Below are 25,268 nucleotides of genomic sequence, written 5' to 3'. Positions count from 1 at the left end.
TTAACAAGCAGAGAGGGCGTTCTGATTGCTTTATTATTCTGTGGTATAGGTAACAACTACTATTCTTTGCTTACGTTGGCTTCACGCCTTTTAATAATAATACGCCGACAACAACTGCGTACAACTAATGCTAATAGTAAGAAGAAAAAGATCAGACGGTCTACCTTTGGGCAGGTAGCTCTTACGAAAAGATATGGACGGGGTATATCAAATTTAGTGTTTATATTTTATTATATTATACTAAATTAAAAATAATTAATAAACAAACTAAACTAAAACTAGGACTAAGAACATTATAAAATACTAAACTAAGAATAAAAAACTAAATAAATAGTAAATAATCAATATCAAGGCAACAAACAAAAAATAAATAAAGTATGTCTCTCGTGTAGGGAATTTCACTGAATTGATATAAGAATAAGGTGCGATATTTAAATATGTTGGTGTTACCAGTATTATTAACAAAAATCATATTGTTTTGTCAGGCGGAATAGGTACTGTCCTATTCTCCTGTGACGAGTTATCACGAGCCGCATGACAGTGCTAAATTTCACTCCATGACCAAATCATATGACAAATCACATGATAAATCATGTAGTCTAAAGTCGACTTTACGTTATATTTGAATACAAAAAACACTGTTCCATACTTCAAAACAATCTGATTCGACCCATGGAAGACACAAAATGGAAACTGACAAACTCCAAAACTGGGCCTCAGGTTATCCTGGATGATAACTGTATGATTCTTCAAAACTCGGCTGCTTATTTTTCAATTAAAACCAGGTACGCCCACTTAGCCTTCAGAAACGCTGTTATCGAATCCATTTCGAGATTAAATCGCCTTCTTCTAACCAAAACTCATCGAATTAAGCGAAAATAGACTGATTTCGCTGCTGATCCATCGAGAAGTGACATTATCCTCCAAAAATCGTTATAAACATAAACGTAAGATGTCTGTTTATTTTCTGCGTAAATATCTAGGCGGAACCAAGATCAATCGAAAGAGCAATTATAATTATTATAAACAGACTCAATAATGTTTACATTACCAATCTTAGAGATGCAAAGTGATTAAGAATCTTTTTCGGTGTTTTATTATATACGTGGTGAAACGAAAATGCTATAACTCTCATATGACAATTCCTTATTTCTGCAAATTGCTTACAAAAAATTCCACATTTAAAAAGTCTTTTCTTGGTGTAAACTTTCAGATAATAATTTAAAGCACTCTTTTTAGAATACTGCTTACTACAAATTATACATTTATAAGATTTTTCACCAGTGTGAACTCTTATATGATTGATATAAGAGATTCTCTCTCCTGATGCCGACCATAATGTAGCTTCGCCTATTTTTTTAAAAAATGTAAACTGTTTGTCCTTGTGTAGTGTAGTGTAATGTACAATTTTATGTTTATAACATTCCAGGTTTGTTCGATGGGCCAAAATTGACGAAATGCCCCTGAAAATGCTCTAGGAAGCGAAAGTACTCGGGCAAGATTTAATGAATAAACTGTGCTCGATATCTGCCTTTTATTTAATCAAAGTTCTTATACGATTACTTAAACTACTTTTAATATTAAAAAGCTTTTAATTTACACAAATTTTACATTTATAAAAGTATTTCACCAGTATGAATTCTTATATGCTTCTTTAAATTACATTTTAGAGTAAACACCTTACTACAAATATCACATTTAAAAACACTTTCCTCGCTCTCAGTGTGAACTCTCAGATGAAAATTTTAACTCGTTTTTAATTATATTGCTTAGTACAAATTTCAGATTTATAAGGTTTTTCATCATTGTCAGTTCTGATATGATTATTTAATTTACTGTTTTGAGTAACCACCTTACTACAATTTTCACATTTATAAGGTCTTTCGCCAGTGTGAACTCTCATATGATCATTTAACTTACTGTTGTGAGTAAATTGCTTACTACAAATTTTGCATTTATAAAGTTTCTCTCCAGTGTGTATTCTCATATGTAGTTTTAAAGCATCTGTTCTACTAAACCTCCAGCAAATTTCACACTTGTAATGTCTCTTTGCACTTGTATTGTTTTGAATGTATTTTGAGTGCATTTGTTTTTGCAATCTTAGTTGTAGCCTGCTTCTGGTGAATACATGAAATGAAAGGCGGCATGTGCGTAATGCACAAGCGTTACTAAAGAGAGATGGATACACTACCGATCAAGTGACTTTTTAAATGAAAATTGTATTAACTCAACGGTAAAAATTCGATACCTTTTGATCAGAGTATCCTATTGACAAAAATCAAAATGCGTTTTGAAGGTTAAGAGTGCAGCTTCCTTATGCAATCTTTAAGTTTTACCGCGAATAAAGTTCGTTTCTATAAAACTGTTAAATAAATAAACGTTGCGCGATTTTTCCCATTTTTTACGTCCATTTACCGGTCCCTATGGAATTTCCATTTCTAGAACCTAGTATTCAAAATGTATAACGTGAAATTTTGATTTTGAATTTTGACAACAAATATGAGGCATTTGAAATATGCCTCACATTTCAAAGCAGATTTCAACGTTTTAGATTATTGAAAATGAAAATAAAGTTTAAATTCAGCTTTTTTAGGCATATTTCGAATGCTTTATAATTGTTTGCAAAACTAAAAATCGAAATAGCATGTTGTCTTCTTCTTCTTCTTAGAAATAGAAAGTCACCAGGACCAGACGGAATAACCAACGAGCTTCTAAAACACGGAGGAGAAAGTATAACCCTAGAGATGACAAAACCTATACAAAAAACTTATACGAAAACCAATAGTGCACTGCAAGAGAGCAGACGCATGGAGAAACAGCATAATGATACCAATGTTCAAGAAAGGAGATAAAGAAGACCCCAACAATTATATTGGTATAAATCTACTGAACACCGCACTTAAACTTATCACAAAAGTCCTAACCAACAACTTTTTCAGATGAACAACAAGAATTCAGACCGAAAGATGTTGCGTAGACGCCGTATTTTTACTAAGACAAATCACAGAAAAAGCCATCGAGTACAATAAACCAGCATATCTATGTTGTATAGACCTCACAAAGGCTTTCGATTGCATTTAAGTCGAAGACGTCTTACAACTACTGTGTAAAAGTATATAATCAATATTATACAAACCGTCGAAAACATCTACTTCCATAATCGAGGAACTTCCATACAGGCAAAGGTAAATGGAAAACTAACACAGTGTATACCAGTACAAAGCGGAGTCAGACAGGGTGACTCGTTAAGCCCACTTCTCTTTAATATAATAATAAACGAAATAATACAAGCAGTACGTAAAGGTCAAGGTTATAGAATGGGGAAGAAAGAAATCCAAATATGTTATGCAGACGACGCCGCATTAATCGCCGAGACAGAAGACGAGCTCCAAAGATTAACACACATCTTCAATACAACAGCCAAGAAATACAATATAATATCAGCAGAAAAAACCAAATGTATAACAACATCCAAATAACCACTAAGATTTAAAATCGTAACTGATGGGAAAATAATAAAGCAGGAAGCAAAGTTTAGATATCTTGGAATAAATATAACTAGTTACGGAGATGTTAAAGAAGAAGTACTACAACAAAGCTTAAAAGCAAGTAAAGCTGCGGGATCTCTTAATGACACAATCTTGAAGAACAAACACCTAAGACAAGACAAGACACAAAAACAAGAATCTATAAAGCAGCAATTAGACCTATATTAACATACACGGCGGAGACAAGACCTGACACATCTAAAACGAGACGACTACTAGAAACAACATAGATGAAAATACTCTGACGAATCTCAGGGAAAAGTTGGATAGGGAGAGAAGCGAAAACATAAGAAGAGCATGCAATATAGAAGACATAAATGGATGGGTGATAAAAAGATAACAGAAGAATAAAGAGGATCTTAGAATGAGGGCAATCCTAGTACAGGAGATAATTAAACAATTTGATGAAGACAGAGAGACGTTATCAAACGAGAGTCGACGTCAGTTAATCAAAATACAAGAGAAAAGCAGGAGCAGATATGATCTACGAAGAAAAGAACCAAGAATGTATACAAAGTGGGACTTACTGACAATCAAGAGAACACAGTTTGGTGGAGGACTCAAGCTGATGAAGAAATATAGGACCTTACGTGGTAGTTAACCCGAGTTAACTCAAATGACAGATATGGGGTAAAAAAATCTGGATATCATGATGGACCTCAGAGCACATCAATGTGTACTGTGTGTATGAAGCCATGGATATGGAACCACTCGAATCCAAGTCGGATTCTTAACAGGATGGTCGAATGTAGGATAACAAATATTACATCTGATTATTTAAGTTTCTTTTATAATTTTATTTATCTGTTGCGCCGCAGCTGCATACTAATATGAACACATGTTTTTTAAGACGAAACGGAAAGAATTTTCTGTCTCAATGACAGAAATCAAGAGAAGTAAATTGTTTTCGTTTAGAGCTATCAAAATAGATGGCTTTTTTTGTAGCTACCAAATAGCAGGACATATTCGCTGGCTTTCCATGTATGAGTTTGTATCTACCCCACTATCTGAAGACGTAGGGATACAGAAATAACGTTATACAGTCTGTCCCAAACCCTTCTTTCAGTGCGTCACTAATTTTGACATAATATAGGATTTTAAGAATGTCGAGAATTATTGAATGTCATTTTAGTTAAATTTGACAGTTGCAGGATCGTAATCCCTTTTTTTCTAATTGAAAATAATTTAATAATTTTAATATTAGTCTTTGTTCTTTCTCGATATATCTCGGCATATTTAAAATATTTTTATGACAATAAATACAAAATTAAATTTTCACTGTAAAATGTCTGATAATACTAACCTGGAATGACAATTATTTTATCAGTTGACGTTGTGAAAGTACTGTCAAGATCGAGACCTTCTGCGTCAAATTATATTTATACGCATCATTGATTGGATATCTATTTAGCGTATTCTAAACTTCAACCAATTATACACCCGTAAGTAGAATTAGCTTTACGATAAATAATTTTCTAAGTTCTATGTATAATAATCACAGACTCACGTTTTTTTCTGTCACTTCTAGCTTAATGTGTTAGAGAGAATTCGATCAACTATGACGCACTGAAAGAAGGGTTTGGGACGAACTATAACAGTCAATTGGAATTGTCAAATAACTGTCAAAGTGTGGATAGGCATTTTTACTTACTCCGCATTTTAAAGGTTAATTCGTTGGATTTAAAGCAATACCGCGTAATTTCAAACTAATTTTATTCGGCTAGTTTTCTTTTTAAATTGTAGTGTTTAATAAAAACATACTCGTATAGGGCTTAAAAATTTCTTACTTTGTTTGTTTTATTTACACGGAAAGAACTTGAATTTGCGCTAACTAATCGTTCTAATACCGCTACAGGTTGAGATGATATTAAATATCCCATGCTTAAAAAACTTCCAAATATAGCGAAGAATGTATTACTTGATTTTTTTAATATTCTTGTTAAAGATGCAGAAATTGATATATTAAGAACTGTTATTGTCATACCAGTCCTTAAACCAAATAAAGATCCCAACTTGGTACAATCATATAGGCCAATCATAATACCATGTGTTTTGAAGACTTTGGAAAGAATTATCAAAGTTGGACTAGAATGGTGGATAACTTATAATAAATCAGCTTGTCAAAATCAATTCTCTTTTAAAAAAGGGGTTGATTCTCTAGCTAGATGCTCTTAGTACTCTTGTGGTAGACATAAACAATAATTTTGGCAGAAACAATTACCTTTCTGCGCTTTTTGTAGACGTAGGAAGTACGTATAATACATGCCTCCCCATTTTAAGAGATAAGATGTTGAAATTATTTCATATTCCAAATCAGGTAGTCAACATGAATATTAAATTCTATACTAATAGAACAATATTTTTAAGAAATTTTGATAACACAATTGTAGGTGCAAAAAATAACAACAACGGACTTCCACAAGGCACAGTATTAAGCCCTGTTCTTTTAATTTGTATACTGTTGATTTACATCAATTAAGTTTTAATCACATTCCGTTTAAAATAGTACAGTATGCAGATGAGCTCGACATATATACTGAAAATAAGAAATTTAATACCGCTATGGCTTCTCTCATAGATATCTTCTAATGGTTTAACATTAAATGGTTTTCAGATTTCCTACTCCAAGTCTGGAAGTTCGTGTTTTCAGTAGACACAACATACCGAAATTAAGTCACATTGTCGTAGGTTCTTATAATTTTTATCTTAGAGACTCCGTCAAATATCTTGGCATGGTACTTGATAGGAAATTGACATGGAACATGCATATTAATTACATATATTGTTCTGAAGCTATTTTCTTGAGGCATGTTAAAGTAATTACTATTTACATGGAAATAAACCACAATTAAAGGTTAAAGTACGTTTATTGACGTTTCAATTTCCACTTCGGACATCGTTCTCAAAATTCAAACATTAGTAAATTAAACAAATTTTGTTTTTTTGTTACTTGGTGAAAAATTCTTCTAATAATTTAATTTTATCTGACTTATCTATATTGACAATTCAGACATACCTTATACATTTTAAAGTCATCTACTAAATCTACTAAATGATATTGCCAATATTGTTGAGTTGCGTTCCTGGGACGACTTTACTTGTAAGACGGTTCATTCTCGATTACATGAAATCAACTTTAACTTGAGAATATCCGTCAGAAAAAATCATAGGATGTAATTCGTCTTTAAAAAGACAAACACATGCCATGATGACAGTAAAAATCTCCTGTTAGTGATTCCATAGTAAATTATGAGGGAAAAACCAGAAAAAAACCTCATAATACTATCCCGACATGGTAAGTATTTGGTCGTGCATTTAGTTTACTTTCAATAAACACCAAATTCTGATTTTATATGTTTGTTATTTAAAAAACATAAATGATGTATCCTCTATATGTTACCGACTTACTAATACTGATATTTTTCTTTTAATAACTTCCTCTTTTAATATGGGTAACCAGATCCTACTATATTCTGCCGAGAAATATGCGACACAATTGGTCTCATTTACCATAATTAGAGCCGCTTCTTTGATTTTTCTCTTTGTACCATCCGTTTCTTTTAGGATTATATTTGAATCATTCCATTGAACCCTATGTTCATTATCTAATGCGTGTTTACATATTTGAGATCTATCAAATTCTTTATTTATTTATCTCGTGATCTTGCTTGTATATAAATATAGATAAAAATGAGATAATACAAAAAAGAAGTATTTTGAATTATTATATTATGTTAACCGTTTTTTTGAACACACTGTTGACGTTGAAAAGAAGCTATATTTAACTTGTATCTTATTTTAATTTTAGTACTTAAATCATATTATTCAATTCTTCTTTATTGATTTTTATGGACTTAACGGTCATTAAATTTTTATGTTTGAGGTATTAGTCATGTTGTAACTGGCTGATTGACACCTAGTCTATGCTTCATATTGTACGCCTTTCGCCGTTTTATATATATATATCTATATATATATATATATATATATATATATATATATATATATATATATATATATATATATATATATATATATATTAGAAGTGATTATTTCGACCAAAAAATAATTTATAAATACGTTCAAATTATCGGGTATAGTGGTCTATAATAAAAATCTTTCTTTTTTCTAAATTACTCAATATTTCGCTATTTATTTAAAAGCTTCCTCAGGAGTAAACTAAAAACAATTTGAACATTACAAAAAATGGCGTACAAATACATTTTAAAACACTTACAGAATTTAAATGATTTTGCAATGTCAGTTTTTATTTGCAAAATCTTTTAAATTCTGTAAGTGTTTTAAAATGTATTTGTACGCCATTTTTTGTAATGTTCAAATTGTTTTTAGTTTACTCCTGAGGAAGCTTTTAAATAAATAGCGAAATATTGAGTAATTTAGAAAAAAGAAAGAAATATATATATATATATATATATATATATATATATATATATATAGAAAAGAAATTTAATCTTTGCAGATTAGTTAAATAGTAAACTCTTCAATATTGGGGAAATCTGCAAGAAAGACTCTAATGAGTATCAATTGTTTCGCCGAACGTTTTCGCCAAAGAGAATTAATTTAGCTTATTCAGGGCTGAAAGAGAATAAATTATAATTAGCTACCATATATTATCTATTGCGGTTCTTAAGTATCCAACTAAGTTTTTCAAATCCTGCCCATGCTAGTCTTGCTCTTCTAGTAATTTCCGCACTTTGGTTTTCTTTGCCAAGTCTCAGGATTTGGCCTAGGTAGATATATTCCTGGATTTGTTCTATCTCACTGCCATTTATAGTTATGCGTCTAGGGTCATCTGTGTTTGTCATTATTTTTGTTTTTTTTTCATATTCATTTTTAGGCAGACGTATTGGGAGCTGGCTGCTAGTTCCCCCATCATAATTTGCAGTTCCTCGAATGTGCTCGCTATAATCACTATGTCGTCAGCGAATCTGAAGTGGTTTAACTTGTAGCCATTAACGTTATTGCCACAGGTTGACCAATTTGTAGCTTTGAAGATGTCTTTTAGGGCTAGGTTGAAAAGCTTTGGCGATATTACGCCTCACTCCTCTCTTAATGGGGATGTGATTTGTATTTTCGTCTAGTTGTACTATCATAGTTGCATTTTCATATATATTATGTATTAGTTGCCTATATCTCGAATCTATTCTACAATTAATAATAGCTTGTTCTATGGCCCACATCTCGATACTATCAAACGCCTTTTCATAGTCGACGAATGCAAGAAATACGGGTAGTTGGTATTCATTTGCCTTCTCTATCGATGTTCTCATTGTCAGCAAATGGTCTGATGTACTATATCCTTTGCGGAAGTCAGCCTGTTCAACCGGTTGGTAATTGTCATTTTGTAGGTTAGCCGGTTGTTAATAATTCTCATAAATAATTTGTATACTTGACTGAGCAACGATATAGGTCTATAATTCTGTAAATCACATTTGTCCCCTTTTTTTGTGTAAGAGTATTAATTTAGTAAGAAGATCCTTAAAGAGTGGAATTCTCGTTCCAGTCTTTAAGGATCTTCTATTATGGAGACATCTATTAAATAGCTCTGTTAGTACACGGATTGTTAATACCTTGCTTGTTTTCAAGAGCTCGGCCATTATACCATCGTGTCCTGGAGCTTTATTATTTTTTAGCTCTTTTAAAGCTCTTTCTATTTCGAATCCCTTTATATTTGGTAGTACTTATGATCCCACGTTTTTTATTTTTCTTTTGACGTTCTCATTTGTTGTTTCATTAGGCTGGTCTTGCGAGCTGTACAAGGATGTGTAGAAGTCTTCGACAATATTTGTTATTTTATATTTGTCCTTCTCTTCCTTATTGTTTGCGTCTTTAATTTTGATGATTTTTTAACTCCCAGTGCAGGTCTTTGTTGTTTAAGCCTCTGTTGTTTCCAACGACTCGCTCTATTAAGTTCTCGTTTAATTTTTGTCGCGTTTTAGTTCTTTTCTAATTTTTTTATTAAGTTCTCTGTATTCTTGAGTATAGCGTTTGTTTTGCGCTAGTAGTTGTCTTCTTTCCGTCATTAGCTGTTTAGTTTCATTGCTTATTTTGTCTTCTTTAGTCCTTGTTTTCTTTGCGACCTGTGGTCCTGCTGCGAGAAGGTTTTTATTTATGTTTTTATTAATGTCGTCAATTTGATATTGATTATGTGAAGGATCAGATTCGAACTTATCCGCTAAGACCTCTCGGAATTGCTCTTCAGTTGTTCTTAGTTTAAAGGCATCTATCCTCGTTGTTTTTTTTTTTAAATCCTTTTTCTCTCTTCTTTCATGTTAATATTTATTTTTGCTCTAACTATACGATGGTCACTACCCGTTGTTACGTTGTTTATTGTTGTAACGTCTTCAAATATTCCTTTGTTATTTGAGAGAAAACAGTCTATTTCATTTTTGGTAGTTCCGTTAGGTGCGACCCATGTCCACTTTCTGTTAGGTTTCTTTTTGTAGAAGGTATTCATAACAAACATGTTTTCTTGTTCCAGGAATTCCATGAGTTTTTTAAAATTTAAATTTTTAGAGATTAATAATTTAGTACATTTGAGATAATTTAATCTATTCTTCAACTAAAAGTACGAATAAAATAGTGCATATTATGTCTGTAGTTGCCGTAAATAAATTAAACAGGGTTCATTTGCCTATGCACACCAGATAAAATATCACTGAACAGCACTGGTTCCGTTTAAAACATGGCTGATTCCGTCTGCGCGTACTTATTTTTTCAAGCAGAGTGGGCTTTCTGATTGTTTATTATTCTGTGACTGAACACTTGAATATCTACCATTATTTTTATCCTTATTGCCTGTGAGATGGACATGTTTTAAATTTTTTATCGGTATAGTCTTAGACAAGGTGATGATTTGGGATTTAAGGGTTAGGTATACATTATGTCAGGCCATGGAGTTTGGGGTGTGTACATTGTAAAATGGCGTGCACCCCATCCATCCATGCTATGGCATGCTGGACGAGCCATACAGTCTGTAGTCAATACCCCGAAGTATGAGCGGGAACACAAAATGTATCAATACTCATACTCTTATGAAACGCACCTGGCGGATCATAAGAGCCTTCACATTTTACTCTTCTTCAACTTGTCTTGAGTAAAATGTCTTTAATCTTTTCTATCAGCCTCTCTTGGCTAACTCTTGTTTTCTTCCGACCCCGAATGGCGATTAGGTTTCCGAAGGCAGACGGGTCACTATATTTATATATATATTTAGGGATTCTACAGTATTCACTGCCTTCCCTCGCTCAACCGTTTCCATCTCTCTCTGTTGTTCCATTCTCCATCGTTTAGTCCTCTCTTACTCATGGCGTCGTCTACTTCGTTCCTCCAGGACGACCCCGAAAATCCTGGAGTCACTATATTTCTTTCTAATATATTCTTCCCATCCACACCTTCTTTCCCTCCCCATCCTACCCAACAAAAATATGGAGAAAACCAGATGCAAAAAATCCGTAAGTTAAGGTGGAAGCTATCGTGCTAAAAACCTGAATGGTTGCACGTCACGCGGCCGCTAACGATGCTCTTGGGACATTTTTGGACATTATTGCACAGGGGCAATAATGTTTGTTATTTTAACGGACGAAATCCCATTGAATATTAGCCTTGTTCCTGTACGCGGGGCTCTACAGGAATCGACCAACGTTCCCCAGCTACTCGTGGGAATAAATATGAATACTCACCAACTTGCTAGGCAAGCACGGTGTTTAAATGCCAAAAACCCGACCACTGTAAACCAACCCTATTCAATGTGCGTCAAAAAGATAAACCTCAACATCGCCACATATAATGCTCGGTCACTCTCTACCGAAGAAATGGAGGAAGAACTCTCAAAAGTGAACTGGGATATTGTAGGTATCAGCGAAGTTAGAAAAAAGGGAGAGAGTCTTACCTCACTTCCATCAGGCCATTTATTTTATTACAAAGGAGAAGAGGAATCGACAGTCGGAGGCGTCGGCTTCTTTATTCACAAAAGAATTGCTAACAGAATTCTGTCAATAAACCAAATCTCAACAAGAGTGGTCTACTTAAACGTCAAAATAAACGCCAGATATATCCTAAAGTTCATTCAAGTGTACGCTCCTACTACAGGACATCCAGACGAAGAAGTCCAAATATTGTACGACCAAATATCCTGTGCAATCAAGGAAAATCCTGGCCACTTCTTAATAATAGGTGGTGATTTCAACGCCAAAATAGGCACTAAGGAAGACCCCTCTGAAATAATATTGGGAAATTTTGGAAGCGAAGGCAGAAATGATAGAGGCAAACAACTACTGACTTTCCTTTTGGAAAACAATCTCTATCAAATGAACAGCTTCTTTAAAAAGAAAAAACACAGAAGATGGACATGGGAAAGTCCTGATGGAAAAACAAGGAACGAAATCGACTATTTCTTAACAAACAAAAAAGAATTATTTAAAGACGTAAATGTGCTAAACCAGTTCAGTACAAGCTCAAAATGATAAATAAGAAACAACCAAAGAAATGGACAAAACCAACTAACATTCAGGAGTTCGAAAAATATATTGGTAATTCATTGAAAGATACAACAACAGCAGACATCAATATATTGAACAAACAAATAGTCAACACAATGCAACAGGCTCATACTAAATATTGTCCGACAAGCAAAAAAGATGAAAAACTGAGTCAACCCACGAAAACCCTTATAGAACTAAGGCGACAAATGAAAGGAGATAACACTACAAGCAAAGAAGCGATAAATCAAATAAATAAGACGATCACAAAGGCAATAAGAAAAGACATAAGAAACTACAATGTAGAAAAAACAAAACAGGCAATAGAGCAAAATAAGAACATGAAAGTTTTGAAGAGGAGCGTACAAAAGGGGAAAATAGAAATTAACAAACTGAGAAACAGAACTGGAGAAGAAACAACGAACAGAGATGAAATATTAAAAATAGTCGAAGAGTTCTACACAGAGTTATATAGATCAAGAAAAAAAGATAACAATACGGAACCTCCAATTACACTAAAAACTGGGGTATTAAACCAAGGATCAGATTTAATGCCCGATATAACAAAATCAGAAATCAAAGCCCTGAAGAAAATGAAAAATAATCGAACCCCGGGTGAAGACGGAATAGTATCAGAAGCACTAAAAATTGGAGGGGATGTATTACTTGAAAAAATTAAACAACTTTTCAATATCTGCCTTCACAGCGCCAATATTCCACATTATTACACAAAGCAGGAGACAAAGCAAATTTAGAGAATTACAGACCGATTAGCCTCCTCAGCCATATATATAAGTTGTTTACGCGAATACTAGTTAAGAGAATGGAAAGAAAATTAGAGACTTATCAACCAAGGGAACAGGCAGGATTCCGAAAAAGTTACGGAACAAATGACCATCTACAAAGTATAAAAACCCTAATAGAGAAAGCAGTGGAATACAATAAACCTCTAGTTCTAATATTTATCGATTTTCACAAAGCCTTTGACACAGTTGAGCTAAGCAAAATATTACAGGCGCTTAAAGAATGCAAGCTAGATTATAGATATACTAAACTATTATACAAAATATACCTGCAGGCAACAACCACTGTCAGATTACATACAAACAGTAATCGCATAAAAATAGAACGGGGGGTTAGACAAGGAGACCCAATGTCACCTAAACTTTTTAATACGGTGCTAGAACATGCTTTTAAGAATTTGGATTGGATGACAAAGGGAATAAAAATAGATGGAGAATATCTAAACAACTTACGTTTCGCCGATGATATACTTATAATAGCTGAAGATCTAGGTATGGCAAGATAGATGGTACAGGAACTCGTTGTGGCTACAGAAAGTGTAGGTTTAAATATAAATATCTCGAAAACAAAAATCATGACCAATTTGGTACCCAACCAGAACATCAGTATTGGTGGGAAAGAAATAGAACTCGTAGATAGATATAAATACCTGGGACATGAAATTATTATTGGCAGGGATAACCAGACTCATGAACTGAAGAGAAGAATCGGCCTTGAGTGGGCAGCATTTGGAAAACTGAGAGAAACTTTTAAAAGTGAGCTGCCCACATGCCTAAAGAGAAAGGTATTTGATCAGTGCGTCCTCCCAGTCTTGACGTACGGAGCAGAAACACTTACCTTAACAAAAGCAGCAGCTACCAAACTGAGAGTCACGCAGAGAAGAATGAAGCGGTCTATGTTAGGAATAACTCTGCGAGACAGAATAACCAACGAAGACATCAGGAGAAGAACCGGAGTGACTGACATCATCGAGAAGATAGCCAGACTAAAATGGAGATGGGCAGGACACATGGCCAGAATGACAGATGGGCGATGGACAAAGGGGTTATTGGAATGGAGGCCAAGGGAAGACAAGAGAAGCGTCGGTCGACCACCTACAAGATGGACTGACGATTTAAGAAGACTCAATAAAAACTGGATGAGAGCGGCGCAAGATAGACGGGGTTGGAAACATAAGGAAGAGGCCTATGTTCAGCAGTGGACTCTTGAGGCTGGATGATGATGATACAGTATGTACTATTCTACATAGTAGGTACATAAAAATGGAAAATGAAAGTAAATAAAATATAATAAAACATTATTCGTTGTTAATAAAAATAAAAATGTGTCTAGTAAAACATATGTACACAATAGTAGATTATAAATATATTGAGTATATAAATAATTTATTAAGTACATAGTATATATTAAATAGAATAATTAAATATAAAAAATATTAAAATATTTACTTACTAGATACCTTTTTATTCTTATTAGCAATACGAATATCGTTTTATTGCTTTTTATATATTTAATAAAATTTAATTAATTATTTATAATACAGATACATTATTCTATTTGTTATTTACTTTAGTTAAGTGTATAGAAAATAATAAATAGGTAGGTACCTAGTAAATAATTATATCAATTAAAAAATCTAAATAATAGAAAAAGAGGAAAAAATCAGAGTTCCTGAAAAATTGAAACCCAAAAACCTTTACTTAAAAAATATAATAATTATTTACAGTAAATTTGATTTTCCGTTTAAAAATACTAATTTCTCCACATTTTTTGGCTTAGTATATTCCTACGGTCTGACACCACCTGACCAACTTTGGAAAAAAATCGCTCACTAGGCACAGGCACAGACGTAGCAGTTACACATAAATATTTTTGGCTAGTTTTGCCAAAGTAGGGTAAACTACTTCCCTCGTTTTCCACCATTTCAAAGGATCTTCTTTTCTTTTAATATTTTGTTCCTCTGTATATTGTTTTTCTTCAATTATTGAAGTCGCTAAAGTTGACTGGCTCTTCAAAATTTTTGCATCAAAGCTCTTCCATATGGAATCTTCGTCACTATCTGAATCAGGAGAGGCAACTAAAATTTGCATTTCTGAAGTTTCCATTTGTTGAATTCGTTAAGAAGCCTTCGCATCTCGGTCGACAAAGATTCTTTAACGCGAATCACTGCGTTGGCATTATCAAAACCTTTTCTTTTAAAACGAGGATCTAAATACGTAGCTTTTGCAATTAGACTATTAAAATCGATATTATTGAATCTGGTATTCATACCATGTATCAATGCTTCTTTGATATTGGACGTACTGGAACATTCTGTACGTATTCCTTGTAGAAAATCTTTTAAACTAGTCACAAGAGGTATAATTTTTGCAACCGATACCGATTTTTCCGCAGATAATTCGGAAGTCACACGTTCGAAAGGTTTTAAAAGTTTACAATATTTACCCAAAAGAATCCATTCCCTTTCAAGAAGATTTTCTACAGGATTATATAAAACGCCCAAAGTAGCTTCCAGTGGAGCTTTAAGCTCACAGATTCTGCTGAATATTAGATACGTTGAGTTCCAGCGGGTAACTACGTCGATGATAATTTTTAAACTTTTCCCTATCATCTGTATCTATATTTCTTTAAATTTTTCCGCAGCGGTAGCACTCCGATGAAAATGCTCGACGATCTTCTTGACTTTTTGTTGTAGCAGCTGAATTAATTTTAGGGTATCCTGGACAATCAAGTTAATAGTATGAGCCACGCAAGGAAGATAAGACCAACCTGTTAATTGTATGGCACTGGTTATATTATGTGTGTTATCAGTCACTATTGCTTGTATCTTATTAATTATTTTCCATTCTTGTACAACATTTATAATGTGACTTCTGAGATTTTCTGACGTGTGCTGATTTGAAAAATGAAAGCATCCCAATAATACTGTTCTTAATATCCAATCTTTATCTATATAATGAGCAGTTATTGCCATATAGTTATCGACAGAACGAGAAGTCCATGTATCATATACCAAGTTGTTAAACACACGAATTCTGTTTAACTCAACTGGGCTTTTACTTTTTCAATAGTGACGTAGAGAGAAACTTGATAGTGTAATTTGCATCGGATGTTATCGGACTTGGACTTTGTCAGCTTGGGTGGACAAATTACTACTACTAGAAGGTCCAGCAGTTTCAGCACTAACTTTTAAAGTATTTGAAGCACCTGAACACTCCATAGCTTCAAATTGAAGAGTTGACTGAGGCTGCTCAAAAGCCTCCACACTTGTTGGAACTCGTTCACTCAAAATCGCAAAATGTTTCGCTTTCAAATGTTTTTGTAAATTGCTGGTATCCCCACCTTTGTAAGATAACACACTCCTGTAAGATAGTTCAAACACTCCTGACCATGGAGCTGCGCGAAGGCGGAGTCAAATTCACGTGAAGGCAAAAAGGTTCTATTGCGTGGTCAAGAGTGTTTGCACTATCTCTACAAATATCACACTTAGCCTTGTCGTTATTTAGTATGGTGGAATGTAATTAACTCAAACACGCAATTTTTGTAGTTTATACCATGGATGATAATATTCAACAGAACTGAATAAAAATAAAAATCTTTTAGGTTTCACAAATTAACGCCCTTAAATAATAAAGCTCAAGTATTTCTTCTAAAGAACCATAATTCAATTTTTTTTATAAATAAAGAACCAAATTATTATTGGGACTAAAGTGGAACATCAGTAGATTATGTGTATCATAGTAGATTATCATAAAAGTGTAAGTGATTTGGAAGAAATAGACAACCCAAACATCATTTATTAAAATATTTCACACTTAAGTGCTTGAGAGTGAGAGAAGGACTTGTTATTATTACTTTCAGTTTATAATACATGTAGCAATATTATGGAAGTGAGTGAATGATGTGTTAATTACACCAGTATCTAATCAGTAGGGTAGAGTGAGGTTAACTGAACAGGCAAGTTAACTGAACACTTAAACGTACCTGCCATCTGTTAGAGAGAATCAGAGCCGTGTACATGTAGTTTAAAGCAAACTCTAACAGCCACTACTTGTGGCCACTAAAGATTTCTATATAACCTACAGGGAATTGTCAGTGAAGTCAACATGGTTTTTATTGGATGCAAGTAAATTGTTTTAAGCAGATTAAAATATAATTTAGCCAGTTATTTTGTACACAGTTTTTGAGGTAAGTATGAGCCATGTATTCCACTATTTGAAGTTAGTATATTTGGCGTTGTTCTTAGAATTATTATTATTTATAATTTGTATTACCTAGTGAGGTTAATTGAACACTCACCGTGTGAGGTTAGATGAACATATGTCCAGTTAACCTACTATAAGGCGGTACGCAGATAAACTGCTTTTTGAATTGGTTTATGGGTCACCTGCTGTAATACATTTAATTGTAAATCATTCATGTGGGCGTCACGTCTAAATGTATTGGTTCCAAGTAAACAATGAACAAATTGGCTCAACAAAAATCATTTAAGCGCCTTGTCTTAATATTTTTACTGGTTTCTATTTATTATTACTTTATAATTTTTTTTTGTTTCAGAAAATGCCAAGGAAAAGAATACAAACGACGAACAATAGGTCCTACAGTTCAGAAACATTAAAACAGGCTTGCAAAGAAGTCTTAGAAAATAGTCGTTCAGTAAGAAACGTAGCTATCCAGTTTGGTCCCGAGAATTACAAGAACAGGTTGTGACAGGTGGATGGTGAATAATTCGAGAAAGACTATCACCATTTGTGATGTTGCAAATCTAGCAGGAGAAGCTTTCCTTCAAGCTTTTACACCAAAAAATATATGCAGTGGATTTAGAGCTACTGGCATAGAGCCGTTTAATGGTCAAATATTTTCTGGTGATGACTATTTGTCATCATATGTAACAGATAGGCCAAACCCAGAGAACGGACAACAGACTTCGTCCAACAGTGGTCAAATAGGAACATCAGAAGAAAACTCTCAAACATTACAAACTCAAATATCTCCAATAGTTATTGAAAAAAATGTTCGTCTTCATCAAATTCAAGAACATCCAGTGGATGCAGGAACGGAATTTCAACAGTCACAGTCGGGATTAACATTAAAGAGGCCACTTTGTCAAACCCCAATGTCAACAATTATAACTCCCGAACAGATTCGCTCTCACCCAAAAGCCAAGCAACGCAAATCTAACGTTAGACGTAAAAAACGCAAATCTTTAATACTAACTGACACACCTGTCAAAGAAAATTTAGAAAAAGAAGCTAGGATTCGAGAAGAAAAGGTCAATAAAAAAATAAAAATAAATCAAACTAAGAGATAAGTTGTAAAAAAACGTGTATTTAGAGAAAGCACATCTTCCAGTAATGAAAGTATCAGTTACCAAGAAAGTTTGGATTCACCAGAAGATTTTGACGATGTAGAATCCAATCCACCCAAAGTTTCAAAAGGGGACTATGCTATTGCAAAAGTTTATGGCAAGACTAATGCAACCTGTAGACATTATGTGGTTCACATTGATGACAATTTGTTAAACGGCTATGATTTTAGTTTTATGAAACGCCATAACCAAACATGATATTTCTTAGAAGGCGACCCCGGTTTTGTTCCTATTGATGATAATATTTACAAACTGCCTCTGCCAATAAAAAGTAGCAGTGCGAGGTTTGCTAACATGATTTCTTTTAACATAGACTTTGATGAATTTGACTTTACTTTATATTAGTTCAATAAAGAGTTGTTAAGAAAATTTCCTATTTTCTTTACCCATTTTTTTGGTATATCATACTGTCCAGTTAGCCCACTTCCATGTTCCAGTTAACCTACTAGGTAGGTTAACTGGTCAAAATTGCAGATTATTACGAAAATCATTCCCCTATTCCTATAGATATTTATTGAACTTCAAAAACTGTATTAAATGGTTAGTCAAATAACAACGAAAGACAGGATAACTATTGGCTTATTTTGAACCAGACACTAAGTAAATATAATTTTTTTTTTTTTTCAAAAGATGTTCAGTTAACCTCACTTTACCCTATCTAATGGTTCTTGTGATTACTTTAAATAAACTTTGTGAGAAACCTGTTTAGATCACATTTCACATTTATAAGGTCATTCAGCACTGTGAACTTTCATATGACTATTTAAATTACTTAGGTGAGTAAACTGCTTCTTACAAATTTTACATTTATAAGGTTTTTCACCACTGTGAACTTTTATATGACTATTTAAATTACTTAGTTGAGTAAACTGCTTACTACAAATTTCACATTTATAAGGTTTTTCGCCAGTATGAACTCTCATATGATAATCAAAATGACTTAGGTGCCTAAGCTGCTTACTACAAATTTCACATTTATAAGGTTTTTTACCATTGTGAACTTTCATATGACTATTTAAATTATTTAGGTAAGTAAACTGCTTACTACAAATTTCACATTTATATGGTCTTTCTCCTGTGTGAATTCTCATATGAAAATTTAAACTATTTAGCTGAGTAAACTGCTTACTACAAATTTCACATTTATTAGGTTTTTCACTACTGTGAACTTTCATATGACTATTTAAATTACTTAGTTGAGTAAACTGCTTACTACAAATTTCACATTTATAAGGTCTTTCTCCAGTGTGAATTCTCATATGATCCTTTAAACCACTTAGATTAGTAAACAACTTACTACAAATTTCACATTGATAGGGTTTTTTACCAGTGTGAACTCTCATATGATAATTAAAACCACTTAGGTGACTAAACTGCTTACTACAAATTTCACATTTATAAGGTGTTTCTCTAGTGTGAACTCTTTTATGAGTATTTAAATGACTTAAAAAAGTGAACAGCTTAGTACAAATTTCACATTTATAAGGTCTGTCACCTATGTGGACTTTCATATGATAATTAAAACTATTTATTTTAGTGTACTGTTTGCTACAAATTTCACATTTATAAGGTTTTTTATCAGTATGAACTGCCATATGTTTATTTAGAGAAACTTTGTAAGAAAACTTTTTAGAACAAATTTTACATTTATAAGGCTTTTTATCACCGTGAACTTTTATGTGACTATTTAAACCATTTAGTTGACTAAACTGCTTACTACAACTTTCACATTTATAAGGTTTTTCACCAGTATGAACTTTCATATGACTATTTAAATAACTTTTTACAGTAAACTGCTTACTACAAATTTCACATTTATAAGGTCTTTCAACTGTATGAATGTTAATATGCTGCTTTAAATTATTTTTTCTAGTAAACAGCTTACTACAAATTTCACATTTATATGATTTTTCACCAGTATAAGTTTTCAAATGTACTTTGAGAGCATTGAATGGTTTGGTAACGTCCACTGTAATATCTTGTGGAGCACCTAAAATTAAAACCAAATTATAAGAATATGTTTTTTACTAAAAGAAAAATATATGCTGGAACAAAAATAAAAAGTATAAAATAAATACATAAATTAATAGAAAAACTGTAACAAAATGTTCACATATAACATTCTAGTCAACAATATATCAAATTAAAAAAATATCTATCAAATAATTTAAACATTCACATCACAAACGATCACACTACATTGGAAATTTGTAGCTGAAGTTGTGTCGTTTTGAAAAATGTACTTCCTTAATAAAAAATAAGCAGTTTTAAACATTTTAGATCATTTTTAATGTAAAAGTTTCAATTTAGGGTTTTTAGGATATTTCAAATGCCTCATATTTCATAAAAAAACATTACAATATTAACCCACAAGTGCTATGAGCAAATCACTCACAATATTTATTTATAAGCAATGAAATTGTCTTGGGTAATATAATAACCTAAACCACAAAGGAATGCATTTAGAATTGTTCATAAGAGGAGATGACAATGTTGCATACTATTTCTGGCAGTTAGTATGCTGTGATACTTGAACGAAGTGACAGCCCTTTTCATGTGAGAGTATTCATCACTGTTTGTAATTTCAAAGAAACTTTTATGTTTTTGTTTAATATTTGGGTAAGTTTAAGGTATATCATTAAAACATTACTATTGTAAGATCAGGAAGAGATTATTTTTTTATTTGCATCTGGTGATAAACCTTGATAATTGTAAATAAAGTGAAATTGATGAGGTAGAAATAAAAAATTATAACATAAATGGTGAAATGTTGGCAAGTTCCGAAGATAAAGAGGAATATATTCCTTGCTGCCCTGCTAGTATACCTATCACATACTACAACGTATTTAAGTACAAAGCTATTCAAATACTTGATTATAAGCCCGTTGCAATAAAATTGTTTACTTTCAGGTAAAGATAATCAAACTGTTTGGGATGTTCATTAGGACAATTATGGTGATTCTAAAACTATTAGAAATTTCGTTACCAAAGGTGGAAGAAAGTTTGTGTGAAATTCCCTCTAGGAAATAATGGAGGAAGAATATGAGTAGATACATTCATTATCTTTAGATATATAAATTACCTTTAAAATTTTCATTTGCATATTTATTATCTTATTTGTCTATTATCAAATTCTATTTAATTGATGTTTTCGTTAATTATAAACTTTTTGAGTATTTTATCACTTAGTTAATAAAAATACTTTGGTTTATAATACTTTCTATTATATGTATGTGTAAACCACTGTAATTTTATACATGCTGACATTCATTCTTCTTGAAATAAGTGAAACTGATGTATGTGAGGAGGACACTACATGCATGCAATTACGTTACAGTAGAAAACACATGTAATGGCAGGTTAACATAAATATGTTCTTTCTGCAATATAAAAGAGACATTTAAAAGGAAATATATACTCCATCTTGAACATTTTATTAAAAATGTTTATATATCCTAACCAAATGGCATATTTTACAAAATAAAAAAAACAAAAAGCTAAAAAATCAAACTATACCATGGAATATTTAAATACACAACAGAATTATTGAATGTAACATAAGAAAATGAGGCGAAGAAGACTTATTGACCCCAAATTCAGTATGCTTCTTTCTTGAACCCAAGAACCTTTTCTTTAAGAAAAACAAAAGGGATATGAATATAAGAGGATATATTGGCCAAAAATTAGTTAGTAATGATCACAAAGTCTATCTTTAAATTTTAAACATAGGTCAAAAATATTATACAAAAAATATATGGCAATACACTGTGAGGGTAGGTTACATTATGTTCGTTGTCCTAAACTAATTATTTACCAAATCTTATTCAACACTTCAGTGAAATATATTCATGATGTAAGATACTTAAAAATGAAGAAGAAAAAACAGTTTCCTACCAATGCTATGCTCCTCCAGTTCTTTTTTTATTTGAACTTCATTAGATTCATCTAATACATGGTTTTCTATTTTCATATCATCTGAACAATACGCCTCTAATACAAATTCCTGTCCATAACTGTTTTTATCTAGTTCAGATTTAACTTCTGTATTGTTATATTTCGTTACAGAATCTCCTTCATCTTTAATACATGTTAATATTTCTTGGTGTCTAGAATCCTTAATATTTTCATTATATTCCATATTAAATTAAAATTATGATATAATAACCTTAGTATTAACTATAATATAGTATTATCAAAGAATATACACGCATAGAATTATAGATTTAGAGTAATATTTACTAATTTAATATTTGTCCACAAAGGAAAACACTTTGTGAAAAGAAAACAAAAACTTTGTAAGACAAAAGACAAATGACGCATTGTCGATTGTCTTGTCAGTTGTCAGTAAAGACATCTGCTCTGCCAGTTACACTAAAATCAAGGTTAGTAGATGTTAAGTTAACTTAACATCTACCAAAGACCATCTACTCCACTTACTTGGTGTAAATGGTCTTTGACATCTACTAACCTTGCACTAAAATGATGATTTTACATGATTTTATCATAGTGTAACTTTTAATAAATCGAATAGAAATGACCAAGTCGAATAGTAATTCAGCCCTATTCTGTAACTACAAATCGAATAGAAATGATGCAAATCGAATAGAGGTCAGCAAATCGGATCGGAATCGGTATTCTGTAACTCATCTCGACCTCTAAAAAATTAATAAAACAATTTAAGTTTTTTATACAAAGTTCAAGAATTACTGAATAAAATACATTTACGTAGTTCATGCCTTTTTTAAGTAGCATTTACTTTTTCAACTCAATGAGCTCGACACGATGACATCTAAAGTGCACTTCTTTAGTACATAAAGATTGCCTAAAAATGTTATTTACTACATACCGAACAATGCCATTGACTATCTTAGCATTCACACACGAAACACATTTTTAAAGTCACCAGTTTTCAAGAACAAGGTTTAAATTAAGAGACACTCACCGAAATATATATTGTTGTGAAATTTCTTGTAGTGCAACCAAATGCACTACATCATCTAACTACTCTTATACAATTATTCTAAACCACAAACCTAAAGATTAAATTACAAAACTATGTCTTATCTAATTATGTACCTATGATTTTAAAATACACTCGTATAAGTAAAAATGATTATTTTTCGACCAGATTATCTTACATTAACGAACCGCTCTCACAAAATTCCATGTAAATATCAAGAGGAAAAAAGTGAAATTTCAAACATTGTTTACATTTTGTAACAATAGGTTTTTACGGGACAACTGAGTTAGCTTCATGTTCAACCCCCAAAATGGAGGGCCAAGAATACGTCAGTTTAACTTTACCAAACCTTAGTAAATATATTTATGGCGCTGGACACTCGCCTTCACCCACTCCTTCGTGGGTAGGATTTTTTAGTGGCATCTACAAGTGTAAACTTAAATTGACAGCATCCACTTGGCATGGATACTATCACCAAGACCCTTACAGTAGCCATTCACGCTTCATCCTTTCTTATCCGGGCTTGGAACCGTCAATGGCAGATTTATTCCAACATTAGTGAAAATGTGTTTGCACCAGTAGCAATAATGGCTACAATTAGGGTATTACTTTCATTATATGTAGGGTGTGATCTATAGTCTATAGGATATCTGGACTACGAGCAGGCCAAAGAAATTATGTGATTTGAACCTCGTCAAGATACTCAGTAACTATCCGAGCAATGTAGGGCCGTGCATTATTATGCATAAATGTTGCATCGTCTCCAAGAATAAACATTAACGGTAAAATATGGTCTTCTAGAACCTGTGACAGGTGCCTATGTGCTTCTTCTTCAGGTTCCTTCTCCTATCGGAGGTTGGAAATCATCATCGCTATCTTAATTTTATTGGCCGCGCTTTTGAATAATTCTAATGAGCTGCAACCGAACCACTCTCTCAAATTTCTTAGCCAGGATATTTTACGGCTGCCTATGTGCAGTCAATGTTAAATTCTCGATAAGGACTAATTCTAACTTTGTGCAAGCGTCAAACGCTATGCCTCTCCATACTATAATTGACCCTATTTCTTGACAATACGTGCTTGAGCATATCTCTCGCCTGGACGTCGCCACACTCTTACACGTATGTCTGAGCCCGTAACACAGAATCTTGATTTATCGGAAAACAATCTTCTTCTTCTTGATGTGCCTATCCATTACGAATGTTGGCGATCATCATGGCAATGTTTAGCTTATCTGCAGCAGCGCGGAAAAGCTGCACAGATGTTGTATTGAACCAGATTCTGAAGTTCTTTAACCAAGATGTTCTTCTTCTTCCTGGACCTCGTTTTCCAAATATTTTTCCTTGCAGGATGACTTGAACGAGAGGATATCTGGATTCATTTCGCATAATATGTCCGAAGAACTGTAACTTTCGAGATTTGATGGTGGTCAGTACCTCTCGGTTCTTATTCATTCTTCTGAGGACCTCCTCATTTGTGACTCGGTCAGTCCACGGGATCTTAAGCATTCCCCGATATAGCATCTCAAATGCTTCCAGTTTTCTTCACATATCTTCGTTCAAGGTCCACGATTCAACATCATAAAAAAGGACGGAGAAGACGTAGCATCGCAGTATTCTTACTTTTGTATCAAGCGAGAGGTTGTGACTCTTGAAGAAGGCTCCCATCCGATTGAAGGTGGATCTAGCTTTTCCGATGCGTGCTCTAATCTCCTAGTTGTTGGTCCATTCTTCATTTATTATGGTGCCGAGGTAGTTGTAGTGCGTCACTCTTTCTACAGGGATTGGTTGACATAGAGTTGACCTTCGGTTATTCTTTTCTTGCTAATTATCATAAGCTTTGTCTTCTTAACGTTTATATTGAGTCCATATTGTTGACTGTAATACGTGATTTTGTTCATAAGAACTTGTAGGTCTTCTAAGTTGTCCGCAAATACTATGGTGTCATCTGCATATCTGATATTGTTTAGCCGGTAACCATTTAGTAGAATACCTTTTATAGTTTCGTGCAAAGCTTCGATAAATATTCTTTCAGAGTACAGATTGAAGATTAGAGGAGACAAAATACAGCCTTGAGTCACTCCACGC

General features: G+C 33.0%; 1 protein-coding gene across 1 annotated transcript; it reads right to left on the bottom strand.

Annotated features, from left to right (window-relative positions):
* Positions 1–14,421: 14,421 nt before the first annotated feature.
* On the bottom strand, positions 14,422–22,527 carry LOC140431951 (uncharacterized). Its single transcript, XM_072519818.1, has 2 exons — positions 22,116–22,527; positions 14,422–20,211 (listed from the first exon to the last, which is right to left on the bottom strand). Exons 1-2 carry the CDS (start codon positions 22,357–22,359, stop codon positions 18,953–18,955), a joined length of 1,503 nt encoding a protein of 500 aa, XP_072375919.1. The 5' UTR covers positions 22,360–22,527; the 3' UTR covers positions 14,422–18,952.
* Between the last annotated feature and the right edge of the window lie 2,741 nt (positions 22,528–25,268).

This window comes from Diabrotica undecimpunctata, chromosome 1, assembly GCF_040954645.1.
Source record: "Diabrotica undecimpunctata isolate CICGRU chromosome 1, icDiaUnde3, whole genome shotgun sequence".
Taxonomy (NCBI): Eukaryota; Metazoa; Arthropoda; class Insecta; order Coleoptera; family Chrysomelidae; genus Diabrotica; species Diabrotica undecimpunctata.
Note: the sequence above shows the minus strand (reverse complement) of the source record. Positions and strands in the feature narration are given on the sequence as shown.

Bases quoted from the DNA above. Each gene is read 5' to 3' on its own strand.
- LOC140431951 (XM_072519818.1), bottom strand. From the start codon at position 22,359: ATGGAATATAATGAAAATATTAAGGATTCTAGACACCAAGAAATATTA. The intron at 20,212-22,115 runs GTAGGAAACTGT...TTTTAATTTTAG, and splicing joins ACTGGAGGAGCATAGCATTG to GTGCTCCACAAGATATTACA.